Here is a 19,711-nt window from a genome sequence, read left to right as displayed (position 1 = left end):
TAGCTGTTTATGCAGATCCATGCCTTAGAGCATGAGCACTTTGTCACACCCAGTAGCTCTCAAATTATGATAGATGTGGCACAGACACTGTTGTTAAATTAAAGCATGAAATTTAGCATTACTCTTAATGAGCTGCTCATGCAATTAATTAACTTCAAAAGGTCACGTTTGGATCCTTTGTCAATAACAGAAGGGGCAGAGGGATTACATTGTATTCACCTGCTTTAAGATATGCATTCTGTAGCATCAACAGGCCACTGTTAAGATTAAGCTGGTGATAGCCTGTATTTTTCCTTATCTTTAACAAAAGACCAAAACAAACAACTATTAGTTTGTCTCTTGACGCTTTCCAAATCCTCTAACCTCTTGCGGTACTTTTGTTGAAAAATAAAAGTAATATATTTTCTGCAAGGCACTGTTATTTCCTTCAACAGATGTAAACAATGCCTTTTGGTGTACTTTTAGCCATGGATTTGGTGATCTAGTGAGTATTTTTGGCAGACCATTGGGATCGGGTGGCTGTATCAGGCTTTGATGACATAGATAATGTTTAGTAGAATCTAAATTCAAACATCACAATGATACGCTTAAGTCACTTGATGGTTTTGGTTATTTAATGGGATTTATTGGCCAAGAGAAAAATCTAGAATATTACCAGACTTGTCTTTAAAAAAAAAAAAAAGTCTCATTTGACTGAAATGACCACAGATTTTAATTTCCGATAATAAAATTCCCCCCTTTAAAAGTACCATTTACAGGATATTTTACATAATTATGAATAATTGTTTTCCATATGGAGAACAGAGCAACAATTTTAAATTCTGTATGAGTCCTAATACTACTGTGCCCCTACTCTGTGTGTTTCTGCACCATCTATTATCTTCATTTCTGCACCAGCTTAAGAACTTCATTTGCTGAACTGGTGCAGCATCTCTGCTGTGGGGTATTTTTTCAGTATAGCTTTTCATGCCTTCTGATAAGTTTTTGTTAGGCACCATTTTTGAAGAACAGTCAGTTTATCTTCCTGTTGAGTCATCGCCTTCTTCAACCAACTATGATTCAACTAAGCCATTGGTTGTCAAGATAGTGGTCACTTCCTCTAAACAACTGAAAGCACGTGGAGATTGTGCCTGTTCCACAGCAGGGGTGGCCATCTGAAGTAGCACGAGTTTCCTGTTGGTCCAGTAGACATGTGGGCTGGCAGTGAGTGCATGAGTGTCTGTTGGGGTCATAAAATCATCACATCTCATCAGTCTTTGTTGTGCTGCCAACTTTATGGCTAGAGAAGTGGGCAGCGAGCAGAGTTGCTGTGGGTTTGTTGTGTTGAAACAGTTTGGATAACTTTTCAGAGATTTTTTTTTTTATTGTTATTTGTTTGTTTTTGTTTATCCCAGCTTGTGAATGCACATCAGGACTTCCTGTTTCCAATTCAGTGCAAGATCATTTAGAGCAAAGTCAATCATGTTTGTTGTTATCATTATTGTTAGTGCTGTACCAGGTTGAGTTAAATTTTCAATTGCTTGCTGTTGCACAGGTGTTGCACTTTAGTCAGAAAGCACATAACCCTCTGAAAACACCAAAACATGAGCTGCAATTATGCATCATTTCCTCTGCACAGAGGAAAACCACAAACCAGCAGTGGACCCTGCCTGTGTGATATGTGTCTCAATCAGCTTTGACAAAAGGTTTTCATATTTAGGATTTTTGTTTTTATGTGTCTGACAACGACACAGCACAGTTGTGATGCGTGAGTTAGGGTTTTTAATACCAACACCAACCCACCCTGTTATTACAGTCAGTCCTCACAGCCTAACCTGCAAAAGTATGTGCTAATCAACCACCCAAAACCAAACCGACCCACAGACCACAGTGTTTATGCGCTGTGTTTGCACAGTTGCCAGGATTGAGGATTCAGTAAATGACAGAAGCAGGACCGAGTCAACCCAACCAGCAGATCAGTAGGGCCAACCCAGGAGTTTTCATTTTAGAGACAACATTTATATTACGAAATGTATGTTTGAATTCTGTGTTTACAGATAAGAATCATGAGTACTTCAACTCTCTGAATGTCTTTTATGTTATTCTGATTTAGTATTTTGAGTTAGCTCTGAGGCTAAAGAATAGGATTGTTGAGTGAAAGCTGATCTGAATATGTAAATCTATGGTATTTGTTCAAGCAGGAGTTTCCAAATAATTGGCCAAGCTGCGACCCTTCTCTTCAGCTTTGTATACAAGGTCAAGCAGTGTTGATAAATGCTACTGAAATTTGCAGTTATTTTATGAACAAATCAATTTCAAGTAAGGTCACTGTAAAATCACTGCTGGCAAATGCATTAAAGTCAGTCATATGAATTTAATACTGGCCTGGAAACCGGTGCAAAGCTTTTATATTCCTTATAAAATTTTATTTTGCGTTTGTGCTGAGTTGTTTGGTTTGAACTTGTACCCAAAGTGGTCAATGAAGTCATCCATAGGTTTAACAGAGGAACCGAGATTAATTAGGCGTGAAGTAAAAATCAATAAAACCCGATGGAGAGACATAAAAATGACAATCCTTGTGTTTAATCAGTGTTTATATAGGATTTCATTTCATGCTCTGTCTCATTTACAGTTTCTGCTGTGACAACCTTAACTTCCTGGTGAGATCAACAGGCGTTATCTTATCTGATCAAATCTAATGAGACCTAAGTTATCATCTGTAAGAACTTAAGTAAAAGAAAATAATTATTTTCCCACACATCCAAATGTTTCTCTTTTAGACAATTTTCTGGTCTTGCTTTTAGCAGTTAATGCATTGTTTAATACATTCAGGGCTAACGTAATGATTACATAATCACCTTTACTGTAAATCAGTTGTAAGAAGCATCCTCTTCTACGCCCTGTAAGACATTTAGGTTGGCACTTACTGAAGAGTTTATGAGTGCATTAGCGTCTCTGTGAAGGTTCTGATCTACAAACCTGCGTGGAAATGAGCCGAGACTTTTATTGCGTTTGACGCATTTAATATGTATTTTGAGGAATGGCGATGGCATGGTGTAAATTGGAGCAAATTATTGAAATGGGTCACTCCCATCAGTTCACTGCACCAAAACACTTAAAATTGAGAATGATATTTAACAGCCAGAGGAAGCACATCTTAACTTCTCACCTTGAGTAAGCTATTTCTGCTATGATGTTCAATTGTTCATCATGCAGACAGAAAATAAGACTGTAATGAGATGTAAATGTTCCATTTGGAAATAACTTTTAAATGTCAAAAGATGTCATGAAGTGATGGAAATAAGCCAAGTCAAATTTAGACACAAAAACAGCCATCATCTAGAGACCCCAATATATGATGATTTATTCACTGGTTTATTTGTCATGTCTTGTTGTCATTACGTAACCTCAGGATATCAAATCAGTTATCTAAAGAATTTCCTGATGGACCTCATTTTGGATGTAAGACAATTAAAATTACACAACTGTTTAAAATGACACTTCCTTAACTCATCGGGTATCAGAATTGGCAACAGAAGAAATAGCAAGATCCCCCATCATGTTGCATTCTGCTTTTCCTTTCTCATCAAAAAAAATTTCCATCTGATGTTTTTTACATAACTTTAGTGATGGGACTGAAAACTACACTCAAAACTTAAACACAATCCATAAGAACAGATGTTGATGACAGTCATTCTCTTTGGTTTCAAAGTCTCAGATTATTGGCTCAGTTCATCCTTTTTTCATTTTTAATGTGGGAACTCTAATTATCACCTAAAGTTATATTGAAGTAGATTTACTAACACATCTTAGTGTTAGGAGCCATTTTTTACACCTTTGAAAAGGAAAAAGTGTAAAACATTATTTTAAGCCAACTTGCTCCACACCTACGTAGGATCTTTTACATTCCATTATATATAATGTATACTGTATATTAATGATAATAAAGAGTAAAGTCTGCTGTTTATTTTCTTTAATGTAACTCACATTGTCTGAAAGGCTTATTGTATCTTAACATTTATGCAGCTGCTATTCAGAAACTCACGAAATCTGTTTTATGTAAGACTAATTGGAAAGCTTGAGTACTTTAAAAGAAAAATGAAAGTTCAAAACAGCTGGTGTCCCTTTCAGCCAATCCACATCTTCCACATGTCTCAACCTTCACCTATTTCAAGAAGAAAATAGCAGCAATAATACTGTAACATCTTGAGAGATGGCAGGGAGAATGCAGCCTTAAATGATCTGCCAGAGGCTATTTGCCTTGTTGTCCTTAGTGATGGCTCTAAAAACTAAATTGGCTTCAAGTTTGGCTTGTTTTGTTTCCCGCTTTTCGCATATAAATTGAGGCATCTTCTGAGAGAGGCTCTTTTGCTCTGCATTATTTTTTTATATTATTATATTTTTTTTCCTGGGTAAATTTATGTGGGAAAGAGGTCTCTGCTGTAAAATGAAGATAAAAATGAAAAAAAAAAAATAAAAAAATCCATCTTTGCATCGACTCTCAGCTCTACATAAAGAATTTCAGGGTCAAAATATAATAAGATGTCAGGAAAAGTGAACTTCAATCAGACTCATAGTATAAACACTGTACAACATTTTTATTCAGACATTTGTGGTTTGCCATGTGGAAAATGAAGGTAAACTGAAAAATGGCCTACTTTGAGTAAGTCTTTTAAACTGGCTCTACATGCATGAGCTGGTATTGGTCCGCCAGCAAGCTCTCGTCCTGATTATCAAGTGAATAGAATTGCAATGATCCAATCTCACAATGATCATGATGCTCTTTTTGACGTTTTATGAGTCCTGGAAATGGAATAGTCTTCCTAATGTTAGTTCGGGACCATTCACTATTGGAATTTGATTCTATAATTGCACTTTAGTGCTAATGAGCTGACCATTCGAGTGCTAAAAGTAAAGCTCTCATCGTGGCTGCACTTTTATGCTTTTATTGTAGGAGAGACAGATCCAAACACTGCAGAACACCACCAAGACATAAATCAAAGTGCCTTTACATTCTGCAGTAGGTGCTCTTATATTAGATGCACTCGTGGACAAAGAATTCACTGTAGCACCACAAGGAGACTGTTTCTAAAATAAGAATAGACCTCTACTGATTACTTATACAAATGTACAGCATCTAATCTCATAATAATACAGTGATTGTATGTGTCATGATATAATAAAAGTTGCATTAAAACGTTATTTACATTTTGCGGCTGTATTATATGGAGGGAAATAAAGCTGGGTAATCTTATTAATCAGGCATTATGCAGTATGTTTACAGCCATTCATGCAGTTAAATAGCATTACTTCTGCATAGAAAGGCCTTCTGGATCTGTATTCAAAACCCCTCTTGATGTTATTGATAGAAAGGACTATATTTTTTAGGAGTTGAGTAGATTACATTTTTTACAAAGTTTCATCCAAGGTGTTTAAAATAAATTAATACTGAGTTATCACTCCTGCTGTACATTTTAAGGAACCGCAAGAGTGCTTCTCTAGTTTTCTGTTGCTGTTCTGTTGCAAGCTAACATTTAGCTAGTGAAACAGCCAGCAGCAGCACAAGGGAACAAGAACGGCCCCAAACAAGCACCATAAAATATTGTATGTCGTAGCAATACTGGCTCTGCATTTTTGCAAGTTAAAAAACTCAACTCCTCAGCACTTGTCTAAGTTTAGTCCAGGGAATGCCGCTTTTCCAGGTGCCCATCTTTTAAAAAAAAGGCACACAATGTGCAATGCAGGCTTTTGCAGTAAAGGGTGTAATCCAGAAGAGCTGTCTGTTTCCTGTTTGGTCAGTAAATGTGGCCTTTATACTGTAGTTTAGTTCAGAGAGGGCATTACGGTCGTGTATAAAATTCGCATTGTTGCCTTCTGAAACCAGGAACAAGCTAGAGTGTAGTTGCAGCTCTAACGTGCACCACAGACACCTCAGCAAGGTGTAGACTTGTTGACACAGGGGTTTAAAACTGGATCTGCTGATTAAAGGACAGACAGGCGCCAGACAACCCTGCAGCCTTCACAAACAGGTCAGATGATTCACTATTGATTCAGGTTGTGCGGGATAAAAAAAAACAAAAAACAAAACATCAAGTAGTGTGTCCACCTAATAAAATTTCTGAGTCGGTCTAAAGATTTAATATATGAATGTGATTCTGAAAATGAGTCTCACAACTGCTCCCTTACAGTTTCGAGCAAATGAACCTGATAGTCAGAAAAGCCTCGAGTTACTTCAGGGCCACTCTGTGTTCACACTGAATAAATGTTTGCCAAATCCTCTGAAAGGAACAGTTCAACATTTTGGGAAATAGACATATTTTTTTTTTCCCTTGCTCAGAGTTTGATGAGAAGATTGATAACACTTTCATTTCTCTTTGTTAATTATGGAGCTACAGCAAGCACCTGCTTAGTACATATACACATATGCTGGAAACAGGGAGAAAAGCTCACTAATTAAAACATGATATCCGATTTGTTTAATTCTAAAAAGTGTTAAATCCACATTTTATGGTTTTATTTGCAGATATGTCTGGGACTATTTCTCAGCTAGGTGATTTCCTAATGTTTTGTCGTCATTAGAGACTACAGATTAGGCTAGCTTTGTTTCTGCTCATTGTGCAAGGCTAAGCTAACTGGCTGGTGATGGCTGGATGGCTTCATATTAATCTTATAGACATTAGAGTGGTATCAGTCTTCTTATCCAACATTAGCCAGAGAAGCAAATTTGCCAACATGGAACAGAGTTTATTTGCATTCATGCATGTTTAGGTTGACAAATGCATTCTTCACCTGTGGAGACTACACATAATTTATCTGTCCTGAATTTCACTGGAGATTTGATCGGTTGCAGTGTTTTACAAGAGAAGCGATGTCCCTTTTTTTTTTTTTTTTTTAAACCTACACTGTACTACGTTTACCAGTTGGAGTGCCAGTAACACAGAATGAAAGAGGGAGGAGAGTAAATGAAATAGAGACAGACAAAATGTCCTCTTCGAATAATCATGTATTAATTTAATAAATAAGGCAGATGTTATATATATATATATATATATATATATATAGCATCAGGTGCTAAAGCAATTTTTTTATCCCTCACAATAACTTTTATGTCAACAGAAAGAGAAATCTGTTTATTTTGGAGATTGTAACCCTTTGTTTCTTTTTTAGCTCCATGTTTCTAACAACAACACCAATTTCTTTGGTTCAGAAGAAATTAAACATTACTTCATATATTAATATATGCATGCAGTAAAAAATCAAGGGTTTTGTTTTCATCTCATAATGTAAATCACTACCTTTCATCAGCATCATGAAGATAACTTCATTCAATAATAAGCTTGCACAGAGTTTATCTTGTTCGGCAACGTGTGAACTGTTATGAAACACATTTCTCTTAGAAATGTGTGACCCAAGGTTTCTCTGTACTATCAGGATGAACAGTGTTGGTTTTCATTGAAGTTTGTCACTAAACAATTAACCACATCACTTTATATTGCCAAATCACCTTTGGCCTTTGGCATGCCAACCGAGTGTACACAGTTTTACCTGTAAACCAATTAGCTAGTGCTGATGTTGCTGCAGTTTGCAGTGTCACCCTCAGTGAACTCCACCCACGCCACCGTCACATAGCAGTCTAGTGGGAGAAGGGCTTAATTGCTGTCTCTCTTCTTTTCCCTCTCTTGACTGGTTTTCAGTGGACTGAGGAATAAATATGCTCATCTCTTTTCTTCCTTTAAAGCCCGAGTGACTAGCAGCTGGGTGCTTGTGTCAGATCTCTTATTTACAATGAACTGTTAGATAATTTATTTTAGTTTGTCACACTTGGGTCCTATTTTTGGGGTTTGTGATAGCACAACCCTGTTGAAATTGTTCATTAAGAGCCACACAGAGCTCAGTTTTCCTCCCTTTTCTTAAGAAAACATAAAGACTTCTATGTTTCTATTTATTTAATTTCATTAGCTTAAAGGTTGTTTGTAAACTTCAGAAAACCCTTGTTATTAATAACCCCAGTGACAGTTAACTCAACAGCAGTCATTACAATGTTGTTCACACCCAGTCAGAATATTACATACAAGAGACTGAACGCTGAAATGAACACTGAGTGCTAGAAAATACATTAGTCATATGTAAAATAACGTTGCTGTCTCTAATGTTCGTAGATTTTATTCAGACAGTTGCCTACATGACACTAACTTGCTTGCCATCAGCCAACGCCACAAAGCAACCAATGCCAGACCCACACCACATGGCCAAGCCAGAGCCATCCAACACCAGCTTTATTTATAGATTACAGTTCGCTAGTTGGCCGCCCCTGCCATGCGTTGGTCTTTTCTAGGAGAGGGCAATTGCTTTGTATCTTTACATCACTTTTTGTTGACAGTTTGTGCTAAGACATAACTAAAGCCAGCCAGGTCGGCCCTGGCGGTCTTGACAAAAATTTGGCAAAAATTCATGCCCTTTCACGTAGAAACCAGCCTGACTCCATGGGCTGTAACAGGAAACAGAACAAGTTGGATGAAAGTCTCACTTTTTAAGTCACATTGCAGTCACACCGCCAAAGAAAGTGATTAAAACATGTGAAATTCTTCACATTTTTACATATTGCACTTTTACATCGGAAACTATTCTTTTTAGAACTAGTTTTGCTCCAAAAATCAGCAGAGCTGTAAGTGAACCGAGCAATGCAGTCTGAACCAGTGAAGCATGAAATACTGCCTGAGGGGCTAAGTGGATGCATCTAAGATATTTATTCTCTAACTGTGTACCTTCAGGCCCCAGAACACCTGCCAAAGATTGACACAGTGGTACCAAGTTATTATGGCTAGTGTCGGCGCCGCATTGTCAGCCGGTGACACATTGAACACGGGGGACAGAAAGAAACACAGTCTGGAGATCAGGACCTGAATGGGATGATCACTGTTGTCATCGTTGATCTGCTGCTCATCCTGGCCTTCTAATTATTCTCAAAGGTTGAATCAGTGACCCAACAAGTTTCATCTTTCGTTTCTTGCTTGCTTATCCTTTGCGTCCTCCACCCAGCGTCCCACCTTGCTGCCTGTCATCATCTGTCATATTTGCGGCCCTGTTCAGTTGGTGATTCATATGCTCAGCGTCACCACCAGCACACTATGATTCCCTCCCACTCTCTTTTGGACATGTTTATTTCTTTTTCATCTTTCTGTCTTCCCTGTTGCTCTTTGTCTTATATTTCGGTTGTTGTCAGTTAGCCTTTGTCACCGCCCATCCATCTCAGCGGACATTTCCTCCTTCATGTCACACAGTGCTTATTTGCGAAGGATAGCGGGGGACAGTTTGTATAAATGTGCCTGTTTGACCTTTCTGCTGTGTCCCATTTATGTAATGCAGGCGGCAGAATGTGAAGTGTCTGTCTTGGAGACAGACAGCTAATCAACTAGCACCTCCGTCTGCATGTTGGGCTCGGCATTTCTAATCTCCCCCAACTTTTTTTTATTTTTTTATTTTTTTTTAACCCAGCGACACATTTTCTATGACGCCTTTCCTACTTTTGTTTTCTTGCAATCTGCCACAGGGAGGCGGGCATCCAAGGTCAGATCGCAGTGGCCCCGTACACAAATAGCCTAGCTTTTGTGTGTGTGTGTGTGCACTGCTGGCATGTCAGCAAAAGTGGGCAGGGATGGATGGCTTTGCCTTTAGGGTGAGGGTGATAGAGAGGGGGAAGTGAAGTACAGACATACAGGGGCACTCCCTTATGGGACTCATTTGATTGCTTTTTCAGTGTGTTACCCCCCCCACCCCCTCCTCTGCTCACTATGCTTCTGTCTATCAGGTGCCATCTGTTTCTGGGCTCAGATGAGGATGTTTGTTGTTCCTGAAACACCTGCTTTACAAACTTAATGAATCTAGTGGCTTGTATAAGGAACAATAAAGGGAAGAGGGAATTCTGATTTATTTATTTTATTATTCATTTATCTAGGATGTGAGGCTGTTTGGCCAACATCACAATGTTTTATTTGGCATTTGCTTGCAATTTGAAGGTTCTGCTATGGAAACTGTTGCACATCTTAAAATTTTTTAATCAAAGCACTAATGAGTCTTAAATTCTGTTTCAACTGCCATGCAGCTGTTATGTAAGGTCTCCACTGATGCCTCAGGGTGTCCTGTTAACTTGTCATATAATGTTGGAGCTGACCGAGGGTGTCACATGTCCTTGATGAGGTCAAGGCCAGCTGTGAAGAAACCTTTTACCAATACTTGGCTCACACTAGCAGCTGTTTGAGACTGTTTAGGGACAGTATTGCTTTTAGCTAAATGGTAACTGCGATGTGCCCGCGCTAAGGATGTCAGCATGTTAATGTTTCCCTTGTTCACCATTTTGTTCACATTTGTAAAAGCTTTAACATTCTGTTATCTATCTAGAAAACAGCAACCAGTAGCTGTTGATATATTTCAGTCTGGATCAAAGTAGTGGACTTACTGAGTGACTGACCAACATTGCCTGTCTAAATCCCCTATCTAAACATTACAGAGTTTGAGAATAAACTAAATAGAATATAGCTAAATAAGAAAGCACCACAGCAGGAACTTTGTTGTACTTTGTTGTGTCAGATTTCTTGAAGGGGCAGTGGCTTAGTTATGGTGAGACATATTTAATTATGATGTAATCTGTAGTCTGAAAAGATGCTTCTGTTCTTTTGTTTGGGGTTTTTTTTTTTTTTTTTTTTTCCCCTTATAGCTGATGAATGGGGGAGGGCGCATCCCCTTCGAAACATACCGTAGACATGAAAGGATAAATGCCTCAATGATAGTCTCTGAGATGAGAAGCATTTAATGCAATCCTCAAACAAGCGCAAGAAGTCGGCAGTCAATCTCTTACCTTTCTTGCACTATCTCCCTTTCTCTGATGTTCATCATTTTATTTTCTTTCATCTTGCTTTTCTCTCTTACAGCTTTTGACACCTGGGTCTTCCTGGAACAAGTCTTCTTACACTGCATCCATTTTTTTCCCCCTTCACCCTCCACCTCCCTCCATTCACCAATTCACTCCATCTCTCTCTCTCTCACTCTCACTGTGGCTCTCTGGACATCCTCTGTTGTTTTATAATGGTCAGTGCAGTGGTTCAAATTTCAAGAAAAATAAGGCCGCTACTTTCCCCAGTGTCTGTTTCACCATCGAGATCTTTGATCAGTTTGTTCCTGGAGTGAGTGATGCCTCTGCTCTTTAGCACTGTCCCCAGCTAGTGCATTAGTGATGGTCTCTACTAATTGCTAACTCCTTTAAATTTCTGTTCGCCTTTGTACAAGACAGGGTAGGTCCTTGTCAGTCTTCTGTCTCATAAGGTAGCCAGCGAGCTTTGGCAGAATCTCACTGTTCAATATTTAGGCTTTGTAAAACACCAGTTTGGTTAATTAACTTTTTCAATGTTCACTACAGTTAAGTTGTATGCAGCTAATTCATTAGTGAGCAGTTGCTTATGTACCAATGAACAGATGTTGCAATTAGCATTTGTTTGGAGTCACTGTTTCTGGACATTTGGTAATTGAAAGCCCAGCATTCACTCTCCGTTCAGCTCTGTTTTTGGTCTCTGCTGAGAGAAATATCTGGCCTTTTAGTCTTTAAATGCCCCACTATTCAGGACATAGAATTATATATCCACAAATCGGAAGTTGTTTGTTCAATCCCTGTCTCTGCCTGCATGTTGAAGAACCCTTGGGCAAGATACTGAACCCTAAATTGCCATTGGTGTGTGAGTGTATGTGTGAATGGTTGAGCATAGAAATATTGTGGAGCACTTTGGATAGAAAGCTCAGTGTCAACCATGTGTGAATGCATGAATGTGGAAAAGCATAGTAATCAGTAGACTAGCAACGCACTGTATAAATGCAAGTCCTTTTACCATCCATTAACCATGTTCACCAGCTAGTGGCTAACTTTCCTCTCTGCTGTTTGTTGCTGGGCATAAAGTTGGTTTTCCAGAGTTTTCCTGATAAAAATGGCTTCTTGGTTTGGCTTGCAATGACCCAAATGAGTGTGATGAGACTACAGAAAACTAAAAAATAATTAGAATTAAGAGAAGCTTTACCTTATACTTTTCTTAGCATTTGGTTATTAAAGATTATTGAGCTAGACATGTACTGAGTGTGACGGTTGTATGTGATGGTTTTGTAGTTGAAACTTGACAGTGTTTTCCAGTTCCACTATGTAAAGGGGGCACTTTTTCTTAATTACATCAAACATTTCTTGGAATTTTGCAGGTGACATATACACCCATATACACAATTCTGTGCCAAAAATGATCAGCCAGTAGTTAAGTCAGTGCTGATTTATGTTGGTGAAGTTCTAGTGTTTCATCAAAACCTTAGTGAAATAGCAGGAAACAAAGCACAGCATGAAAAGAACTGTTATGAGCAAAAGTGAAACCACCATGGATTAAACCTTGTGTACTAATTTTCTCAATGTGGACATTATGTTTTTGTTTCTCCTCTGCAGGTATATTTATACTTTGTGCCCGTTCAGTCAAATCACTCAAAAGAGCACCACAGGAACAGAGGTCTCATTAGGGTAAGTACCTCAATCACCACCTCTTTTGTCTCCATAGTTACAATCCCAAACAATTATTGGCTAGGGTATGACAGGGGAAGTGGGAATGTTCAAAGTGCACCATCTTTATGATTTGCACTTTGAGGGACACAAAGGAAGACAAGCATTTTGACAGCAGAGTGTTATGTACATTTACCGTCTCTAAAAAAAAAAATACATTCACACAAAAGTATTTTTTTTTCCTTAAAACAGCTTGGGGAATCCGACATAGTGAAGCCAGAAAAGTTCTCATTTATAACAACTGAATAAATTCACATGACAGCGTTTCTCATTTTCAGTCCCACCAGTGCAAGCCTATGAAAGCTCTTTAATCATTGTTACAGTGCTCAGATGAAGTTACCCAAAGACCAATATTTGTGCTATCGATTTTTAAAAATTCTTATTCAATCTCTGTTAGGCTTCATACAACATTTAATCAATCGCTAAAAGATCTCTATTATAGTTTTAATACCTTTTGATCAATGACAAATGAGGCCAGTTTCATGTGCTGCTGGGGTTGTGTTTCCTCAGCCTCAAAGGGTTTCAATTTCATCTAAAGTATTACGCTCTGGCCTTTTACCATCCCCTTGGGATTGGCTGTATTGACTGCTGGACATTGGTGTGTATCAAAATGCCTGTGTGCTATGAAAGATGCTACTCAGTCCCCATAGAAACGGACCTTTAGTTGTCACAAGACGTTTCGTTTTTTTTTTTCATTCTTTGTTCCCCAGGAGTGTCAGTATAGGCTGGAAGTCAGATTTCTCCAAACGATAAGCAAAAACACCGCCCATGGTATAGCAGTAACTTTTGGTAACTTTTTTTTTTCTACCAGCCGAGTTAAAGCAAAGCTTAACTGCTGAGTTTTGCTTTTATAATCGCATCATGGCACTCTTTCCCGCCTTTGCATAATTGTAACATCTCTGTCAAACGAGATGAAGATTACAACATATATCATACCAATATTTGCCTTGTTTTCTACTTTTTCTCTTCTTTGAATTTAAAAAAGAAAACATCACTGTGTATTTTTTTTTTTTTTTTACTTTTTCTCTTTAAAAAGAGATTTGAGGTGATGATTAAAGGATGTCGTCTCGCTGTCCTTTTCCACCCTCTCATTAGCCTTAACCGTCAGTGATCCGACACTTTTATAGGGTGCAATTATGGAAACGCTCTTCCATCGACATTGACACCTCTCTGCAAAAAAAAAAAAAAGCTTTTATGATCTGCTGCAACTCCTCCCTAAAGAGGAGGACTCAAATGCAGTGCTGTTTTGGTTGTAGCGGGCGCATAGACTAACGACTTGTTTTGCGAACAGACAATATAAAGGCATAAATGACCACAGGAAATTAGCGGCAGAGTGTCGAAACATTTTGTCTCCTTTGAGACGTGATGCCATTAGGCTTGACTTGTCTTCTTTTGGCAGTTGAAGTGAGACGGTAAAAATAATTTATTAGCAATTATCCCTTTCTGCACATTTTGCTTTCAGATGGCAAATTAATTGGAATCTGAATCTGTGTTCTTTTTGCACCGCCACCTCCCACACTACCCACTCACTTTTGGAGCGGAAAGTGCAATGCTTCACCATGTTTTTAGCGCAGGAAAGAGGAAGAACAGAATGCTAACTGTGAGTAATGTGACCCCAGCGCTTCTGTCTGCCTGTCACTCATGATGGTATGGAAGGGCAGAAGGACCAAACGGAACCAGTGGTCAAACACGTCTCCGACTCATGTGAGTTGGTCACTCTGTTTGGAACAAATCGCTGCCAGGCAGAACTTGAGGGGATGATTTCAAATATATTATTTATTTATTTATACTTGAAATGTTTGTGATAGGACTGATGTTACTGAATTCACCAGAAAAATATTATGGATGGCCATGTTCCCTTACCCAGAAAGTCTGAAAGTGTTAATGTAAAAATAATGCTAGTTTGACTTTACTTGTTTTATGACCTGCACACACAAACACCTCATTGGTATTTTCTGGGTGTCGGCAGGTGGTGCAGCAGTTTATGATATACTACACTGTTTCTAGAGAGGGTGTAGTGATGTTGCATGTGGAATAGATTTTGGGGAGGAGGGGGAGGGGAGATACATGAATCATAGCTCGCACGCTGGGAATAAAGTTCATTTTTTATCCAGACAGACCATCAGTCAGCCCTTGCAGGATATGGCTGGGCCTCCTGATATCAATCTGCATGGAGGCATCCTCCTTCTCCCCAGAGGGGGGTGAGAGGGGGAGAGGGTAGTGCTTTGATTTAAACGGCGGCATTTATCACACCTGCTTCAGCATCCTAAAGGACAGCTATGTGAGAGAGAAGGAGGGAGAGAGGAAGAGAAACTGCATTAACATGTGTGGCCTGTCAGCCAAGGTGTGAAGCTGGAACCGTGACTGCTGTGGCAATGACATTGCTAATACTTGCTTGTACCATTTCGACTAATTTGGATTAGTTATGTTACGTTCCTACAGTATTAAATGGAGGCTGTTGCTGCTGAATTTTGATTACCGCTCATGGCCAGCACTCAGTTTGTGAAGTGTGTCAAGGCTCATAAAAGTTAAAATTGGTCCCTGAGTCCCAACCTTCCTTCATGCTTGGTTTTGCAGCATAGTTGGCGCTAGGCCATTAACTTTACAAATGTTCTTAAGGAACAATACATCAGCCTGGGAACATTTTCTTCTGTAGCTGCTTGCTCACACTACAATGTGGCCACACACAAAGCCATAAAGATTTCATAAGGCACAGCAGTCATACTGTATGCTCCCAATTATCTGTAAATGTAGATATTATACAACTCATATTCACCTCCTGAATTCCAATGTCTCCGTTTTCCATTTAGCGGTTTCTGCCTTTCGGTCTCAGCAGCTGAACCGCTTCCTGAAATGGCTATTGTAACAATAACATCAGCCACGATAATGATAATAGAGTAGAAGAAAATGCTTGCATTGCGGCAAACACCATCCCACTGTGACAGCGTCGTCCATCTTCATAATGTCCCCTCTACCCACCCCCACCCAGGGCAGACATGTTTGGTACACTGACAGGACAGCAAACACGGAGTTTAGTAAATGAAGTCCACCTAAATGACAAACAAACACACATATATGTAAAGCAGTGGTGTTTGTGCTTATATAAACATATCAAATTGATATTGATATAGAAACATTCCTGTTTGTGTCTGTCAGATGTGATGTTGAAACCACTCTTGCATTAGCACTTCAGACAGCAACTCTTTAACCCCTTTGCATGTATGTTGGCTCGAATCAGACCAAAATGAAAGGATTGGGGTTTTCTTTTGGTAAATTCAATTATTCACTTTCCTGCTGAAGATGAGATAAGAGTAATACCACTCATGTGTGTTAGACTAACACCTATTATATTATATTATATATACTATTATATATATAGCTGATCCACTGCTAATTTGTTTTCATAGGCTCACTTTTTGGACTCAGATTTTCAGTCATTAAATTTAAATTTTAAATTTTAGGGTAAATTCTGCCTGCTAATTGAAACCTCACACAGCCAGACTCCATGTGCATACCAGACATAGTGGTAGTCTGTATCCTCCCAACAAATCAAAAGTGAAGAAGAAATAAAAACTGCATCTTATGTGTCTGCAGTGACATGCAGCAAATGAAGAAAATTATAATGGCACCCAAACGTCCTAAATAGTTTATTAATATGTGAAAAGTTGATTTACCAACCTAAAGCTGATTGGTTGTTTTGGTAATTGAGAGTGTTCATTGGTCAAAAGTCCAAATGGAAAAAAACATAAAATAAAAGTTTTAATATAAAGCAGGAAACTAAATCAACATGAAAAACAAAAAAACTGAGATAAGCAAAGTGTGACAGCCTTTTCTTGTTTTCAAAAATTAAAGTGAAACAATAACACCATAATGGTAAACCACAGGAACATAATTGAATGCAGTGACATTATACCACTGTTGTGAAAATTATGACGGAGATCAGAACAAAGTAAAGTGTAGTTTCAAATTCTCAGTGGCAGAAACACGGAGTGTGCAGTCAACGTAATACATGAAACAGGTTCATACTGAGGCGATACAATCAAGCATGTAACACAAGACACCAGCAGCACTTTCATCCAGTTAGCAGTGAGCACCCTAAATATAACCTCAATTTCATTTCTTTTAAATGACTTTAATGGCTTAAATACATGCTGCACCACAGCTCACTATCAGCTTGATCTATTTAAGTGTTTTAAAACACAGATCCCCAGGATGTACGTTGTCAACATCCAGTAATTAGCATTTCCTGGTAACAACCACAACCACACCTCTTTAAATTATGTCCTTATAACAGTGTCTGGCATATAACCTTTCACCATGAGCAGAAGTGCATCTGAAAAATTTATGTGGCCCCACTCAGACTTAGTTTAAGGTAAACACATGCAAATAGCTTCAGGTGCAATGATATGGAACAGTCGGGAAGCAGACAGGACCATGAAATTTGAACTTGGAAACCTAAATTCTGTATTCAGATAGTTGAGAGAAAAAAAAAATAATTCACGTTCTTATAAAAGCCCATCAGTATGTAAGAAAACAATACATCAAATATGGATCTACAGACCTAATAAATTCTTGCCAGACAAAACAAATATATAAAAGATGCAAATCTGTAACAGCTTCCCCATGCACAGATGAAGTGTTTTCCTAGACGAAAAAGGGTGGTTGATTTAAGTGTAGCTGTGGAGGAGGAAAGGATCGGTTGAGGGGTCATTCAATGAGTTTTTGTTTCTGGACTCCAGGGAAATCAGGCGGCCACGCGGTTGGGATCACGGGGGTGGCGTGTGTCGCCCTGCAAAGTTCAAGGAGCTAGGCCTTCCATTGTGCCGAGGTCAAACTGCTCTGCGCTTGTCATCATCGAGAGTACACGGGATGGGACACAAAGGCAGGGCTGATTTGGGCAGGCGAGCACCTTGCTTATTCACCCTTTGACCTTGGAAACACATTGTGTTTGACAGCCCAGGCATGGAATACACACAACAGTCACCCAACAAAGCTGAAAACAGGATAGACAAAACATGAATAATAATAAGTTCTAGACACTGCTTGGTGGATATGAATATACAGACTAAAAAAAAAAAAGGTGATGACTCAGATGGTACACTTTTAAAACAGGAAAGTGTATCTGGATAAGGATATAAATGCACTGATGTATGAATATTGTGACTGAAGCAGATGCATGGGCTGTAGGTAGGCATAGATAGTTCCACTGAGTCAAGGGGAAAAAAATGGTATTGTGAAACCAAAAAAAAAAAAAAAAAGGCTATTAGTGTTGTCAGTTGCTCCTGCAGGTTCATATCTCTCAGTATTCAAACCCACAGGTCTCCCTTGAACTGCTTTATTGAACAGTAGATTTTCAAACAGAAAACAGTGGAAAAGTGAGGTAGCCTAGCAACATTGAAACCACAGTGAATGACTGTGTATGCCCACTGCGAAGGAGCCAGGCAGTTGAAATGACAGCGCAGAGCAACCCCAGAGAGAGTGGGATGTGCTGGCCACCGTGGAAAATACAAATAGGTTGGCTCGTAGCAGCACACTGTAGCCATACGCATGCTGTTTACAGATCTGCTTTTTTTGAGCTACATACGGACATTGTTTAACATTTTTTTTCTCTCACATCTGCTGTCAGGCACACTTTAAAACCAGTGCTAGTGACCCGATATTGTTTTGCCACAATACAGTTCCTATAACACTGTAAATAAAAGATCTACACAATGCAACAGTAGCAGAATTCCCCATGTGCTGAGAGGAAGATGTGCAACAGCATGAATGCCTCCAGACTATTTCAAATAATCCTGCTGAGTAAATGTATTGGCAGTGGCCTGAGAAAGGAGATACTCTTCTCTGTGGCCATGGCAAAATGGAAATGTGTTCATTTGATCAGTAAGAGTCATCATATTCTTATGAAGTGCGACTGAAATGCCCAGTGTCTTTTTAAAAGTATTGAAAGGAATGAAGGTCTGATGGCATCGCCTCTCTTCTCCTTTTGAGATTAATCACTGTTCGACGGCAGTTTTCTGCAGTGGCTGCGCATGTAAAAATAGGAGAAAAGTACTGTAGCTAATTATCTCAATAGGTGGCCATTTTTATTGCACAGCAATCATAAGGGAGCTGTTAGATTATTACTGTAAAACGACTCAAACACAAGTGGGTTACAAACGAGCAGAAAGAAACTGAACATCATCCTGAGGCTGAACCGGGAAATGGGACACTTTAACATATCCTGGCAAAATGGCATCACTTATGGGTGGCAGTTATAGGCTAAAATGTAAAATGGTTTTGACAATGCTGACATTTGACAGTATTTTTCAGTATCTGCTAACTCTGTGGGATGTGTGAGTCAGCAAACAGCGTTGGATGAATAGTAAGAACAGGAACTTTGGAGCAACACAACAAAACTTCACTGCATACAAAATAATATCAAGCTGATTTTATTAGATGCATGATGATGCCTTTATATGCAAAGTGAAACTGAAGCTCTGGCTTGGTATCGAGCAGCTTAATTATTACAGTAAAGAGGTAAGTCAATACACAGAGCCAAAGCCCAACTCCATCTATCCAAGATAAATGAGTACCTACTACAACATACAGAAAAAGTATTTAAAGTTCCTGGAGCTTAAGAAAGTTTGTTTGTTAGCATACAAGTAGAAATTTAGCAGCTAGAGTGGCAGTAACTTTCTTTTATATTCATAATTTCAGATTCTGTGCTACTGAAAAACATCTGCCCTTTCTGGTGCTCTCTGATCTATTATTACAAACAGGTCTGAACTTCATGACCTACACTGACCTACATTGTTACTGTATATATGACAGTGTAGGTCTTATAGAAAATGGTGTTCATTAAAGACTGCCCAAAATAGAAATATTTATGTATGTGGTTGATTTTTCTATTACCACCTTTGGCTATGTTCTACTGTTCTGGTGATCTGTTTCCAGTAAAAATGTTTTCAAAAAAATGTTATTTTGAATGAGGTTTTCTTACTTTTATAAGATAAGATAAGTCTTTATTAGTCCTGCGGTGGGGAAATTCTCAATAGGCCACACATTAGCTGTATGCATGACAGATGTATCACAGTCTTTACTTTCTGAAAGTCATTTGATTATACTGTGGTAATTAAAGGCTTTGGAACAGCCAGTTTAAAGGTTATGCAGCCC

General features: G+C 38.7%; 1 protein-coding gene across 2 annotated transcripts in view; it reads left to right on the top strand.

Annotated features, from left to right (window-relative positions):
• Nucleotides 1–19,711, top strand: part of LOC124054209 (glucosidase 2 subunit beta-like) — a 109,703-nt gene that overhangs the window by 78,277 nt on the left and 11,715 nt on the right. For both annotated transcript variants that reach the window (XM_046379904.1, XM_046379905.1), the window contains exon 13: nucleotides 12,449–12,520. In XM_046379904.1, the coding sequence (XP_046235860.1) occupies nucleotides 12,449–12,520 (72 nt within the window). The remainder of the gene's footprint in view (nucleotides 1–12,448; nucleotides 12,521–19,711) is intronic.

The sequence above is a fragment of the Scatophagus argus genome, chromosome 23, assembly GCF_020382885.2.
Source record: "Scatophagus argus isolate fScaArg1 chromosome 23, fScaArg1.pri, whole genome shotgun sequence".
Taxonomy (NCBI): Eukaryota; Metazoa; Chordata; class Actinopteri; family Scatophagidae; genus Scatophagus; species Scatophagus argus.
This window is presented reverse-complemented; position numbering and strand designations above follow the sequence as displayed.